The sequence below is a fragment of the Salmo trutta genome, chromosome 14 (assembly GCF_901001165.1).
Source record: "Salmo trutta chromosome 14, fSalTru1.1, whole genome shotgun sequence".
NCBI lineage: Eukaryota > Metazoa > Chordata > Actinopteri > Salmoniformes > Salmonidae > Salmo > Salmo trutta.
The window spans coordinates 81,450,355-81,465,354 of NC_042970.1; the positions used below are offsets into that span (position 1 = coordinate 81,450,355).

Sequence of the window (15,000 nt, forward strand, 5' to 3'; positions counted from 1 at the left end):
TGTAGTATGTAGTATGTATTGTGTAGTATGGATTGTGTAGTGTGTAGTATGTATTGTGTAGTGTGTAGTATGTAGTGTGTAGTATGTAGTATGTAGTGTGTAGTATGTAGTGTGTAGTATGTAGTGTGTAGTATGTAGTATGTATTGTGTAGTATGGATTGTGTAGTGTGTAGTATGTATTGTGTAGTGTGTAGTATGTAGTGTGTAGTATGTAGTATGTATTGTGTAGTGTGTAGTATGTATTGTGTAGTGTGTAGTATGTATTGTGTAGTGTGTAGTATGTATTGTGTAGTGTGTAGTATGGATTGTGTAGTGTGTAGTATGTATTGTGTAGTGTGTAGTATGTATTGTGTAGTATGTATTGTGTAGTATGGATTGTGTAGTGTGTAGTATGGATTGTGTAGTGTGTAGTATGTAGTATGTAGTGTGTAGTATGTATGGTGTATTGTGTAGTGTGAATTGTGCATTGTGTAGTGTGTAGTATGTAGTGTGTAGTATGTAGTATGTATTGTGTAGTGTATAGTATGTATTGTGTAGTATGTAGTATATATTGTATATTGTGTAGTATGTAGTGTCTAGTGTGTAATATGGCCTTCTCTGTAGCTCAGTTGGTAGAGCATGGTGTTTGCAACACCAGGGTTGTCGGTTCGATTCCCACGGGGGGCCAGCACAGAAAAAAAAAATGTATGAAATTTATGCATTCACTACTGTAAGTCGCTCTGGATAAGAGCGTCTGCTAAATGACTAAAATGTAAACATGTAAATGTAGTGTGTAGTATGTTTTGTGTAGCATGTAGTATTTATTGTGTAGTGTGTAGTATGTATTGTGTAGTGTGTATTGTGTAGTGTGTAGTATGGATTGTGTAGTATGTAGTATGTATTGTGTAGTATGTATTGTGTAGTATGTAGTATGTAGTGTGTAGTATGTATTGTGTAGTATGTATTGTGTAGTATGTATTGTGTATTGTGTAGTATGTGAGGATGCGTCATAGTTTCTAAAGAGAGACCGTTGTGTTTTGTCTTAGCAGAAGGTTGATGTGATTGTCTTAGCAGAAGGTTGATGTGATTGTCTTAGCAGAAGGTTGATGTGATTGTCGAAGCAGAAGGTTTATGTGATTGTCTTAGCAGAAGGTTGATGTGATTGTCGAAGCAGAAGGTTGATGTGATTGTCTTAGCAGAAGGTTGATGTGATTGTCGAAGCAGAAGGTTGATGTGATTGTCTTAGCAGAAGGTTGATGTGATTGTCGAAGCAGAAGGTTGATGTGATTGTCTTAGCAGAAGGTTGATGTGATTGTCTTAGCAGAAGGTTGATGTGATTGTCTTAGCAGAAGGTTGATGTGATTGTCGAAGCAGAAGGTTGATGTGATTGTCTTAGCAGAAGGTTGATGTGATTGTCGAAGCAGAAGGTTGATGTGATTGTCTTAGCAGAAGGTTGATGTGATTGTCGAAGCAGAAGGTTGATGTGATTGTCGAAGCAAAAGGTTTATGTGATTGTCGAAGCAGAAGGTTGATGTGATTGTCGAATCAGACGGTTGATGTGATTGTCGAAGCAGAAGGTTGATGTGATTGTTGAAGGAGAAGGTTGATGTAATTGTCAAATCAGAAGGTTGATGTGATTAGACCTCTAGATATAGAGCACAAACGAAATGTGCGTGTGTGTGTGTATGTGTGTGTGTGTGTGTTCCAGAGCAAAGGGGATGCGGGTGAAGTTGAGTCACCTGGCTGACAAACAGGAGTGGACACATCACAAACACAGGTAGTCTGTCTGTCTGTCTGTCTGTCTGTCTGTCTGTCTGTCTGTCTGTCTGTCTGTCTGTCTGTCTGTCCACCATTCTACACCAGTGAGCTACTGCAGTCTTGAGTCACGTCAGGAACTGTGGGTTGTTTAACTGACAAAAAAGTGATACTTTTCATCAGAGCTTCTCCCTAATCTCTATCTTTCTCTCCATAACCTCATGACTCTTCTAAAAGGCTCCATGAGGACAGGACTCTTCAGGATCTGGAGTCTCTACTCAACAGCAAGAGTAAGATCTAGTCCATCTCTTCTCTCTCTCCCTCTTCTTTGTCCCCCTCTCTCTCTTCTATCGCTCTTCTCTTTTCCTCTCTTCTTCTCTCTCCCTCCCTATCTCTTTCTCCTTCTACTCTCTCCCCCTCTCTCTGCCTCTTCTCGCTTTCTCTCCCTCACTCCCCACTCATCTTTCCCTCTCTCTCTCTAATTACGCTGATACGTTTCCGTGGCAATGTATAGTTTGACTTGTTGAAATGCCCCCCCCCCCCCCCCCCTCCCCTCCCAGTTGGCCAGAAAGCTTTCCTCTGGTTCCTGCAGTCTGAGTTCAGTGAGGAGAACTTGCAGTTCTGGTTGGCCTGTGAGGAGTACAGGGTTACCCCCCCATGGCAGCAGGGGGCCAAGGCCCAGTCTATGTACTGCCAGTACATCAACCCTGGTTCACCACAGGAGGTAGGTGGAGTGTTGTGTAGATGCTGTCTAAATGTATATACATTTTACAGACGTTGTATAGATGTTGTGTGAAGGTTGTATAGACATTGCTTGAATGTTGTAGAAGTAAGTAAGCCTTGTCTGAGCCAGAACAGTCCAGAGGGGCAAGAGCCCCCCATTTCTCATATTTCTGCAGCTTAAGGAAGCTTGATGTAAAGTACACCCCCTGGACAGGATGCTAGTGAACGTTGTCTGAACATTGTGTGTGTTGTTGCCAGGTGAACCTGGATGCTGAGACAAAGGAGGCTCTACTGAGAGTGATGGAGGAGCCTGCAGGCGACACATTCCACGAGGCCCAACAACACGTGTACCACCTGATGGCCAAAGACTCTTATCCTCGCTTCCTGCGCTCCCCACACTGCCTGGAGGCCCTTAGGGTTCCTTAGATATTCCACAGCGCCACCTGCTGCCTCGGTGGACCACACAACATAATAACAAGCTGTGTTTTATAACTACATTAGAATTGATATCATTTATATTTATACTCAAGTCTTAGTTGACACTCATATGTGAGTTGTAAGATGTTTGTGTTTATCATAAATATGGTATAACTATGGTATATGTCCATGTAGCTCTTAATCAAGTGTTTTGACAGGAAATGAGATGAGTATTCTAGTCAAATCGGTCACATACACATATTTATCAGATGTTATTGGTCCATACACATATTTAGCAGATGTTATTGGTCCATACACATATTTAGCAGATGTTATTGGTCACATATTTAGCAGATGTTATTGGTCCATACACATATTTAGCAGATGTTATTGGTCCATACACATATTTAGCAGATGTTATTGGTCACATACACATATTTAGCAGATGTTATTGGTCCATACACATATTTAGCAGATGTTATTGGTCACATACACATATTTAGCAGATGTTATTGGTCCATACACATATTTAGCAGATGTTATTGGTCACATATTTAGCAGATGTTATTGGTCCATACACATATTTAGCAGATGTTATTGGTCACATATTTAGCAGATGTTATTGGTCCATACACATATTTAGCAGATGTTATTGGTCCATACACATATTTAGCAGATGTTATTGGTCCATACACATATTTAGCAGATGTTATTGGTCCATACACATATTTAGCAGATGTTATTGGTCCATACACATATTTAGCAGATGTTATTGGTCACATACACATATTTAGCAGATGTTATTGGTCCATACACATATTTAGCAGATGTTATTGGTCCATACACATATTTATCAGATGTTATTGGTCCATACACATATTTAGCAGATGTTATTGGTCCATACACATATTTAGCAGATGTTATTGGTCACATATTTAGCAGATGTTATTGGTCCATACACATATTTAGCAGATGTTATTGGTCCATACACATATTTAGCAGATGTTATTGGTCACATACACATATTTAGCAGATGTTATTGGTCCATACACATATTTAGCAGATGTTATTGGTCACATACACATATTTAGCAGATGTTATTGGTCCATACACATATTTAGCAGATGTTATTGGTCACATATTTAGCAGATGTTATTGGTCCATACACATATTTAGCAGATGTTATTGGTCACATATTTAGCAGATGTTATTGGTCCATACACATATTTAGCAGATGTTATTGGTCATACACTATTTAGCAGATGTTATTGGTCCATACACATATTTAGCAGATGTTATTGGTCCATACACATATTTAGCAGATGTTATTGGTCCATACACATATTTAGCAGATGTTATTGGTCACATACACATATTTAGCAGATGTTATTGGTCCATACACATATTTAGCAGATGTTATTGGTCCATACACATATTTAGCAGATGTTATTGGTCACATATTTAGCAGATGTTATTGGTCCATACACATATTTAGCAGATGTTATTGGTCACATATTTAGCAGATGTTATTGGTCCATACACATATTTAGCAGATGTTATTGGTCCATACACATATTTAGCAGATGTTATTGGTCCATACACATATTTAGCAGATGTTATTGGTCCATACACATATTTAGCAGATGTTATTGGTCCATACACATATTTAGCAGATGTTATTGGTCCATACACATATTTAGCAGATGTTATTGGTCCATACACATATTTAGCAGATGTTATTGGTCCATACACATATTTAGCAGATGTGATTAGTCCATACACATATTTAGCAGATGTTATTGGTCCATACACATATTTAGCAGATGTTATTGGTCACATACACATATTTAGCAGATGTTATTGGTCACATACACATATTTAGCAGATGTTATTGGTCCATACACATATTTAGCAGATGTTATTGGTCCATACACATATTTAGCAGATGTTATTGGTCCATACACATATTTAGCAGATGTTATTGGTCCATACACATATTTAGCAGATGTTATTGGTCACATATTTAACAGATGTTATTGGTCCATACACATATTTAGCAGATGTTATTAGTCCATACACATATTTAGCAGATGTTATTAGTCCATACACATATTTAGCAGATGTTATTGGTCCATACACATATTTAGCAGATGTTATTGGTCCATACACATATTTAGCAGATGTTATTGTGGGTGTAGGGAAAGGCTTGTGTTCCTAGCTCCAACAGTACGGTAGTATCTAACATTTCACTGACTAATTAGGCTTACTAGATGCTCTTATGTAGAGGGAGTTATAACCGTGTTACTATTAGCAACGTGCATGTGCCCAGGATTACGTGTATGTGCCCAGGATTACGTGTATGTGCCCAGGATTACCTGTATGTGCCCAGGATTACCTGTATGTGCCCAGGATTACCTGTATGTGCCCAGGATTACATGTATGTGCAGAGTTCATTGGATCGCATGCTGAAGTAGGTTAGGGCTGTACATTTCCACTAACTTTCCAGAAATCCTGCTGGGAAGATTCCCTGTCATTTGAATGGAGCTCCTCCGATCTTTCCTGTCTTCTCTCTACTGTTCTCCATCTGTCCAATAAAACCAGCAAAAACACAGCTGAAAAAGCAAGGCGTTACCTGAGCAGCATGTGCCTGACTGAGGTAAATACACACCTGGTGGAATGTCACACTGAGCGCAAAGCATCATGGGAGTGTAAACATAGTGTTGGAGGAGAAAGAGAGACCTGCACTAAACAGCAGCTCCGAGGTAAAGAGGAAAGTGTATGCACACAAAACACCTGATGCAGCCATACACAGGTCTGGATAGGCCTACACACGCCCATACAAGACAAAAAAACTCTGTTGCGTTACATAACGTCCACAGCTTTTTATTCATGCCCTTTGCATTGGAATACAGTATATGGGAGAAACGTGTGTCTCAGTTCTGAAGACAGTGCAACACATGACAAGAATCACACAAAAAAAAAATACTCGATGGCCCCTTCAACACACAGGACAGAGATCACAAATGTAGACCGTTGACTACCTAGGGTGCATCTCAATATTCTTCTGTGGCATCTTCTGTCTCCTTTCCTTGAACCCTCGAGGCGATAGCAAGCAGCCAAGTCTACCAGTAAACTCACCAAAACTGACTACTATAGCGCCATCTATTGGAGACTTGGATATTACACTCCTCAGCCGTCAATAGAGGTATATGACTTCATGTCAGTCCATTCAGCCTAGCAGCAGTGCCAAACACATTGTATGCAGTGCACTACTTTAGACAGAGCCCTATGGGCCCCTGTTCAAAAAGTACAACACTATATAGGGAATAGGGCTCCATTTGGGAGACAATGATGAACTTGTATCTAGCACAGCGGAAGCAGTCAGAGCAGACAGAGTGTTTATTTGGAGGTGCTGGGTGCAGGGTGGTTGGGATGATTGTTTCCTTTAGAAGGGGTTGGTTTCACCTCCGCTCCCTTCACAACACTCAGCCTCTTGTGGAGTTTAGTACTGGCTCGGTGAGTCACCTCTTCCTCTATCTTGTTCCTGATCGCCACCTCCAGGCCCTGGGGGGAACAGCAGGGGGACATGGGATTAGGGTACGGCCACACAGATTCATTCATATATGACGTACATCATTGCCTAAAGAAAAGCATTCCTCACCTCGGGACATCTCAACGGGGGACTATCCAGGAAAATAAAGAAAAATAAGCACGCCACGTCTAAATAAATTTGTCAGTCAAAGTTTTTCGGATGAGTTGCACGCATAATAAGATGGACAATTTCTGGGTTCTGTCAGGGTCCAGGTTCTCTCTGAGAGGATTCCCTCTGCAGACCGACCGTAGTGGATTCTCCTCAGATGGTATGTCCCACAGAGACAGACCGACCGTAGTGGATTCTCCTCAGATGGTATGTCCCACAGAGACAGACCGACCGTAGTGGATCCTCCTCAGATGGTATGTCCCACAGAGACAGACTATAGTGGATTCTCCTCAGATGGTATGTCCCACAGAGACAGACCATAGTGGATTCTCCTCAGATGGTATGTCCCACAGAGACAGACCGTAGTGGATTCTCCTCAGATGGTATGTCCCACAGAGACAGACCGTAGTGGATTCTCCTCAGATGGTATGTCCCACAGAGACAGACCGTAGTGGATTCTCCTCAGATGGTATGTCCCACAGAGACAGACCGTAGTGGATTCTCCTCAGATGGTATGTCCCACAGAGACAGACCGTAGTGGATTCTCCTCAGATGGTATGTCCCACAGAGACAGACCGTAGTGGATTCTCCTCAGATGGTATGTCCCACAGAGACAGACCGTAGTGGATTCTCCTCAGATGGTATGTCCCACAGAGACAGACCGTAGTGGATTCTCCTCAGATGGTATGTCCCACAGAGACAGACAGACCATAGTGGATTCTCCTCAGATGGTATGTCCCACAGAGACAGACAGACCATAGTGGATTCTCCTCAGATGGTATGTCCCACAGAGACAGACAGACCGTAGTGGATTCTCCTCAGATGGTATGTCCCACAGAGACAGACAGACCGTAGTGGATTCTCCTCAGATGGTATGTCCCACAGAGACAGACCGTAGTGGATTCTCCTCAGATGGTATGTCCCACAGAGACAGACCATAGTGGATTCTCCTCAGATGGTATGTCCCACAGAGACAGACAGACCATAGTGGATTCTCCTCAGATGGTATGTCCCACAGAGACAGACCGTAGTGGATTCTCCTCAGATGGTATGTCCCACAGAGACAGACCGTAGTGGATTCTCCTCAGATGGTATGTCCCACAGAGACAGACCGTAGTGGATTCTCTAACCTTCCCCAAAGTGTTCCCATCATGGAGTTGACTTTAACAGCATAGAGTTGGTGTAGGCGGTGGTTGGAGGGCGTTTCCACCGTCCCCCCCCCCCCCACCGTCCCCCCCCCCCCACCGTTTCCCCACCGAGGAGAGAAGGGTGCAGATTCAGAATCGGGATGTAGCCAGCTGGAACTAGTAGAAGTGCCCCTAAGGTCTGAGACGGGAACACCCTGGGAAACGGTGACCACCTCCATTTCACCCTTTCACATTTTATGAGCTTTACGCGCCAAACACACAAAAAAACATATCGAAAATCTTCATTGTCAAAAGGCATCTTAAATGACTGTTTTACGTGTGGATTTGATTTTATAATCTTGAAGTCCATTCACAACCAGTATGGGAGTGGATCTTGGAAGTACGGTGAAATGAGCGGTCACTTCCCCATCGTATACAAGTGGTAGCCCCCAGCCTGAACAGATAGATGTTAAACCCTTCCATTATTCTGTAACGGACAGTATGGGCTGTCCTATAGCTGCTGTCTTACCTTCTTCAACTGCTGTTGCTGTACCACTTTAACCTTCTTTGGTGCAATCGTCCTCCCTGTGAAACAAGTGAGGGTGAGATTTGGAGCCAACAATAAAACCTCAGTGTAGATATTTATTAACCCCTGAAACAAAAACACACTGTGGTTAAAGGAGCCAACAATAAAACCTCAGTGTAGATATTTATTAAACCCTGAAACAAAAACACACTGTGGTTAAAGGAGCCAACAATAAAACATCAGTGTAGATATTTATTAACCCCTGAAACAAAAACACACTGTGGTTAAAGGAGCCAACAATAAAACATCAGTGTAGATATTTATTAACCCCTGAAACAAAAACACACTGTGGTTAAAGGAGCCAACAATAACAAAGCCAACACCCCGCCTCTGTTTTGGTAAAATGGTTGAGGGATGGTTCTGATGGGTTGAACTATGCTCATCATGAGGCATTTAGAAAAGTTATATTCTCCAAGAATCGATGGCTATAACCTTACTTTAAAAGTCAAACAATGTACGTAGCTATTGCAGATTGTACCCTTCAGCCAAACAGATTCGTAACAAGTACTGTAGAAGTTAAGCAAAGTCTCCATTTGGAACAGCCCATGAGGGAATCAAGGAGGTTAACTAGTTGGTAAGGGAATATAAGGCCAGGCACTGTGTAATCTTTGTGTGACTGATAATGCTATTACAAATCTCCCTATAAATAGCTCTAAGCTGCCCTACAGCTCTCCTTCACAAGTTGGCAGCAGGGCAAGTAAGTAGGCCTAAACATTGTGACAACTTTCGAATGGGTCTTGTTATGCACATGCATTGGTATGCGATGCAATTCAAATGATTGTGCTATGATGAGTTGCATTTGAGGGGGCGCCCGCACCCTTGTTAGTCTAGTTCCCACGCTGTTTTTCAATAGAAACTGTCTCCTCACTGAACCGTGTTTGAGCCAGCATGTCCGCTGCCACACGTCGCAAATACTTTTTGAGTATATATACGAAGTCCAGGCGAAATCGCTAGAATACAAGACATCAACCATATCACTCTGTACGTACCTCCTTTTCTGGGCCCTTTCCTTTTTTGAGGTTTCTTGGCTCCACCGGGCTGCGCTTTGAACTTCTGTTTACCTTGCGCCATCTTGCCTCGAAGCCGTTTTCACCGTATTGTTCCAGACCGGATGCAGATGGGCGTTTCAACATGGCATTCTGGGATACTGGAGGACTGAGGTGTGGAAAATACGAAAAGAAAGTCTCTGGGAGATATTTTGAACTGAATCAATGAAATGTTTGAATTGTGACACATTAGATAAATGACATATTTAACATGTACCTTGACATGAAATTAATGTATACATTAGATAGGCTATCATTGTATGTACTAAGAAAAGTCCCACGATCTAAAATATACAACACAGACAGCTGTAATGTTTTTGTTCACTCTTTATTGTATTGTCGTGAAAGAGAAATCTCTTCTTAATTCAGGTATGCAGTTTACAGCATTATATTCATATACATATAAAAAAACATCAATTTTTGAACTATTTCCACATGATACAAAACTAAACCCCAGTTATGAATAGAAACAATAACATAACTACACGTAGAAAGAGGCCTTCTAATCGACTACACCCCCACCCACACTAATATCACCAGCCATGCTTCCTATTGGCTTATTCACAAACACCTTGTCATCAGGACATTCTCCCGTTGGTTGAAATCTCAGAGGGAGGAGAAGTGACGATAGCGTTGCATTTGGCACTTAATTTGGCATCTTCCTCTCCCAAGACAAGACTCATTAGGCCATGTCCCGAAGTATCCACCCTTGCATACTACTTAGTATGAAGCAATTCTGCCCGTGCATACTAGTTAGTATGCTAGTGTGGTTATTGGGGACAGAGAATAAGAGGGAGGACAGATGGTTTCCTACAAGTACACTGGAGATTTACTGCATCTTAAGATACTGAGGGTAAAGAGAGTAGGAGATATTTTACACTATTCAATATGGTGCCCTCTGTCTAGATCTAGTATGTGTTCAAATGTAACCTCATTCCCTATATAGTGCACTACTTCTGACCAGAACCCTATAGGGCCCGGGTTAAAAGTAGTGCACTACAAAGGAAATAGGGTGCCATTTGGGACACATCCCTGAGCCCGCTAAATAAACAGATAACCTTTGGGTGACTAACTGGCAGCTAATTCCGATTAAACATAGTCTATCCTGCCATTTTATCAGTGTGTGTGTGTGTGTGTGTGTGTGTGTGTGATAGTGCGCGTGGTCGAGGAGGCCTCTCAGTGTAGTCTAATTAACAACAGTTTTATCACTAAGAATCACCATAATAACAAAACAACTGATCACAGCCAAACAAGAGTAGCCTGGGTGCCAGTCTGTCCGTGCCATCATTCCAGTCTTTGTTATGCCAAACAATGCCCCGGAGTACAAGGGGTGAAATGTTAACACAGAACAGCATCTGGTTTCCAGTCAACAACAGAAAAAAGTCTTCATGATAAGAGACAAACGGATTCTAGTACCCTTTTAAAAAAGTTTGCAACGTAACAATCTACGGATGGCGACAAAGTTGCTACATTGTTGTCGACCGTTTAAAACTCTCCCCTCTGATTTCTTCCAGTTCAGTTTCTCAAAATAAAAGACAAAGAAAGGAACCCTAAAACACAACAGTGGTGTTTGATTCCAGGCCCTTGTGTGATTTGACAGCCAACAGCATCGTTGTGAGAGGAAGGGAGAGAGAGGGGTCAGTTTGACAGAGAGAGGTTGGGGATGGAGGGGTCTCTGTTCTACTGCGATTCTAGAATGTGGAACAGTTATGACGCCACAGATTCTAGAATTCTAAATAATGTATTCTTTTTCGACAGGAAAGTTCTAGATAAGAATGCCTGGTATGGACCAGAAACGGTCCAAGGGACGAGGAGGTGTGTTTAGAGATCAGAGGTTTCTGAATGAGGGATGATGGAGTAGTATAGTGGATGTGGGGGGTGTGTTTCACCTTTGACCTTTCAGACTTGCCTGACAACTCAAACTACTGTACATTTTCCCCTGCTGTATGTTGGCTACATACTTCAGTCAGACTGCCATCGTTGAAGTCGTTTGGATCATCTCTAACCAATCAGAGTATCAAAGCCAATGATGAATTTTCAAAAATGCCGCTTTTCTGGCTCAGGCCCAACCTATCGGTTTGTGGGACCAATCAGAGTGGTTAGAATGTGTTTGCATTCTAGAAATCGTCCGGGGGGGGGGGGGGGGGGGGGGTACTCAGATCCAGTCTCATTGCGGAGAAGAAACTAATGTCTGTGGGCGTGGCCTAGCGTTTCATTAGAGTAAGGAGTTTGGGTAGCCAGGCAACTTTCAGACCTCCTCTTGCATTATGGGGGGGGGGTTGAAGGGCTACGTTCCTCCCTGGTAGCCTGCTGTCCTGGGACCTGTCCCAAATAACAACCTATTACTCCCTCTATTGTGCACTACTTACGACCAAAGCTCTGGTCAAAAGCCTGTCCTGTCCTGTCCTGTCCTGTCCTGTCCTGTCCTGTCGTGTCGTGTGTGTGTGTGTGTGTGTGAGCGGTGGTGCTGGTGGTGTAAGGCATTAAGCAGTGCAGGCCCCTGTGACATTCAGTACATCATAGAAATACAATCTTTAGAACAAACATCACCATTCCACATTCCGTCCAATTGTTGTTTAAAGCCGAGACTTCCATCTCGGCCAAGAGATGAGGGAAAAAAGGATTTATTTTGCTTGCTTTGTTGTCCAGGCCTAATCACATGGAGATTGGTGTTGAGTGTATATATAGTGTTTCTGTGTATTCCGTGTAGTTCGATATGGTACACAGTAGGACGGTGGTTTTTAAACCTCTCCTCAGGGACCCAGGCCCACAGCTAGCTCACCTGATTCACCTTGTCAACTAATTATCAAGCCCTCGACCAGGTGAAATCAGGCGACCCAGAATTGTGAAAGGTCTGAGGAGAGGTTTGCTAACCCTGGGAGTAGGGGACGATACGGTCCAGATTGGAACAGCGAGGTACAGACATTATGTGAGGTATAGGGAGGTAGCCACAAGTTATACACATAGGCTGACTAAAAATGTTTCTATAGATAATGTAATATCAATTTGATTTGATTGTTTTGAATAGTTCTAATTTCAGTTGCTTTGGTAATGGTTGTGTCTCAAATGATCCCCTATTCCCTATATAGTGTACTACTTTTGGCTAGAGCCGATGGGCTGTAGTCAAATAGGGCCCTATATAGGGAATAAGGTGCTATTTGAGACTCACCCAATGTATTTTCAGCAATCAGGTGTCATCATGGGCTAGCAATTTTCTTAAACTCACATTTCTATAAAAAAAAACTTTTCCAGAGAAAACTACATGTTAATATATAATATTTTGACTGGGTAACGTTGTTTTGGAGAACTCTGAATTTGATTAGGGTGTAATTTAGGCCAGTTCTTCTGAAGGAGAGTGGGTAGTTCTGTAGGTGTGTTCCCTACTAGTATGGTCCTATTTATTGACAAGTCACGCAGCAGCACTGACATCTCACCTTCAGCACCACAAAGTGCTCAAACAACTTCGAATAGACAAATGTGTTCACTAGTAAGAACCCTGGGAGGGAAAACACACAGGCCAATGTTCTCTTCCTTGGTTGAACACGTTTTGTTTTTCAAACAGAGGTCAGAATTATTGTCACGCTACTCATTAACCAATCATTGTTACTGGTCTGATTTAAGGGCGGAGTCAAGCTGAGCGTTGATTGTCACTGCGGAAGCGAATTTTGTAGGAGGGAGAGAGAAAGAAATAGAGAGGAGGGAGCTTCACACAGCGACAGGGATGTAGATCACTGGACAAGAGATGAACACAGGAGAGACCAGAGAGAGGAGAGACCAGAGAGAGGAGAGACCAGAGAGAGGAGAGAGGGAGGGACAGGAGATGAACACAGGAGAGACCAGAGAGAGGAGAGAGAGGGAGGGACAAGAGATGAACACAGGAGAGACCAGAGAGAGGAGAGAGAGGGAGGGACAAGAGATGAACACAGGAGAGACCAGAGAGAGGAGAGAGAGGGAGGGACAGGAGATGAACACAGGAGAGACCAGAGAGAGGAGAGAGAGGGAGGGACAAGAGATGAACACAGGAGAGACCAGAGAGAGGAGAGAGGGAGGGACAGGAGATGAACACAGGAGAGACCAGAGAGAGGAGAGACCAGAGAGAGGGAGGGACAGGAGATGAACACAGGAGAGACCAGAGAGAGGAGAGAGGGAGGGAGGGACAGGAGATGAACACAGGAGAGACCAGAGAGAGGAGAGACCAGAGAGAGGGAGGGATAGGAGTGGGAGGGGGTTGGATGTGTGTGTCTGAGTTCCTGCATAATGTGTGTGTGAGACTGTAAAAGGTGTGAGTTTGTATAACACTGACTCTGTGTGTGTGAATGTAACAGAACTGGACTTCCACCTGATCTGTGTGTGTGTGAGGACGTATAAGTCATATGAGAGAGTGAGAGCAGGAGTATTAAGGTGCAGTAGCGCACGGCGGCCAGCGGGTGGTGATAGTGCCGTCTACAGGGCAGTGAGACGGCCGGTGAGTGCTGCCTGCAGCTCCGAGGGCAGAAACACCCCCAGCTCTGTGATGATGCCCCCCGTTATCAGCTGGTGGGGGGTCACGTCAAACGCTGGGTTCCACACATCAATACCTGGAGAGGGAGAGAGGGGGGAGGAGGGTAGACAGACGGAGAGAGGGGGGAGGAGGGTAGACAGACGGAGAGAGGGGGGAGGAGGGTAGACAACAGAGGGAGAGAGGGGGGAGGAGGGTAGACAGACGGAGAGAGGGGGAGGAGGGTAGACAACAGAGGGAGAGAGGGGGGAGGAGGGTAGACAGACGGAGAGAGGGGGGAGGAGGGTAGACAGACGGAGAGAGGGGGGAGGAGGGTAGACAGACGGAGAGAGGGGGGAGGAGGGTAGACAACAGAGGGAGAGAGGGGGGAGGAGGGTAGACAACAGAGGGAGAGAGGGGGGAGGAGGGTAGACAACAGAGGGAGAGAGGGGGGAGGAGGGTAGACAACAGAGGGAGAGAGGGGGGGAGGAGGGTAGACAACAGAGGGAGAGAGGGGGGAGGAGGGTAGACAACAGATGGAGAGAGGGGGGAGGAGGGTAGACAACAGATGGAGAGAGGGGGGAGGAGGGTAGACAACAGAGAGAGAGAGGGGGGGAGGAGGGTAGACAACAGATGGAGAGAGGGGGGGAGGAGGGTAGACAACAGAGAGAGAGAGGGGGGGAGGAGGGTAGACAGAGGGAGAGAGGGGGGGAGGAGGGTAGACAGACGGAGAGAGAGGAGGAGGAGGGAAGGTGAATAAAGGAGGAGGAGGGAGGAGGAGAGAGAGAGCAGGAAATCCCCAGGGAACAGCGTCTCCATTACAGGAGTGGATAATATAATTACTGTGATGTCACAGAGCTCCTCTTCTAGGTCTTTAATTAGAGACACGTGTCACAAGTCAATCAGCTCCGGAACATTCTCCACAGAATACACTGTTCCCTCTGTCTGTCTGTCTGTCTGTCTGTCTGTCTGTCTGTCTGTCTGTCTGTCTGTCTGTCTGTCTGTCTGTCTGTCTGTCTGTCTGCACTGTTCCCTCTGTCTGTCTGTCTGTACTGTTCCCTCTGTCTGTCTGTACTGTTCCCTCCGTCTGTCTGTCTGTCTGTCTGTACTGTTCCCTCTGTCTGTCTGTCTGTCTGTCTGTCTGTCTGTCTGTCTGTCTGTCTGTCTGTCTGTCCTGTTCCCTCTGTCTG

General features: G+C 44.1%; 3 protein-coding genes across 4 annotated transcripts in view; 1 reads left to right on the top strand and 2 right to left on the bottom strand.

Annotated features, from left to right (window-relative positions):
- LOC115147627 (regulator of G-protein signaling 5) overlaps positions 1–3,120 on the top strand; it is a 3,419-nt gene extending 299 nt beyond the window's left edge. The window contains exons 2-5 of one of the 2 annotated variants that reach the window (XM_029689909.1): positions 1,688–1,756; positions 1,972–2,024; positions 2,295–2,458; positions 2,716–3,118. In XM_029689909.1, the coding sequence (XP_029545769.1) occupies positions 1,688–1,756; positions 1,972–2,024; positions 2,295–2,458; positions 2,716–2,883 (454 nt within the window). In that variant the 3' untranslated portion in view covers positions 2,884–3,118. Of the gene's footprint in view, positions 1–1,687; positions 1,757–1,971; positions 2,025–2,294; positions 2,459–2,715 lie in introns of both variants that reach the window. The other variant, XM_029689910.1, reaches the window with a different exon arrangement.
- Positions 3,121–5,731: 2,611 nt separating this feature from the next.
- LOC115147628 (UPF0390 protein zgc136864) lies at positions 5,732–9,400 on the bottom strand. Its single transcript, XM_029689911.1, has 3 exons — positions 9,277–9,400; positions 8,231–8,286; positions 5,732–6,438 (listed from the first exon to the last, which is right to left on the bottom strand). The coding sequence occupies exons 1-3, from the start codon at positions 9,356–9,358 to the stop codon at positions 6,274–6,276; spliced, it is 303 nt and encodes a 100-aa protein (XP_029545771.1). The 5' UTR covers positions 9,359–9,400; the 3' UTR covers positions 5,732–6,273.
- A 4,131-nt stretch (positions 9,401–13,531) lies between these two features.
- mri1 (methylthioribose-1-phosphate isomerase 1) overlaps positions 13,532–15,000 on the bottom strand; it is a 25,481-nt gene continuing 24,012 nt past the window's right edge. Inside the window, exon 6 of the mRNA XM_029689912.1 lies at positions 13,532–13,910. Within this exon, the coding sequence (XP_029545772.1) occupies positions 13,777–13,910 (134 nt within the window). The 3' untranslated portion in view covers positions 13,532–13,776. The remainder of the gene's footprint in view (positions 13,911–15,000) is intronic.

Bases quoted from the DNA above. Each gene is read 5' to 3' on its own strand.
- LOC115147628 (XM_029689911.1), bottom strand. From the start codon at position 9,358: ATGGCGCAAGGTAAACAGAAGTTCAAAGCGCAGCCCGGTGGAGCCAAG. The intron at 8,287-9,276 runs GTACGTACAGAG...CTTGTTTCACAG, and splicing joins GAAAGGGCCCAGAAAAGGAG to GGAGGACGATTGCACCAAAG. The intron at 6,439-8,230 runs GTAAGACAGCAG...TGTTCCCCCCAG, and splicing joins AGCAACAGCAGTTGAAGAAG to GGCCTGGAGGTGGCGATCAG.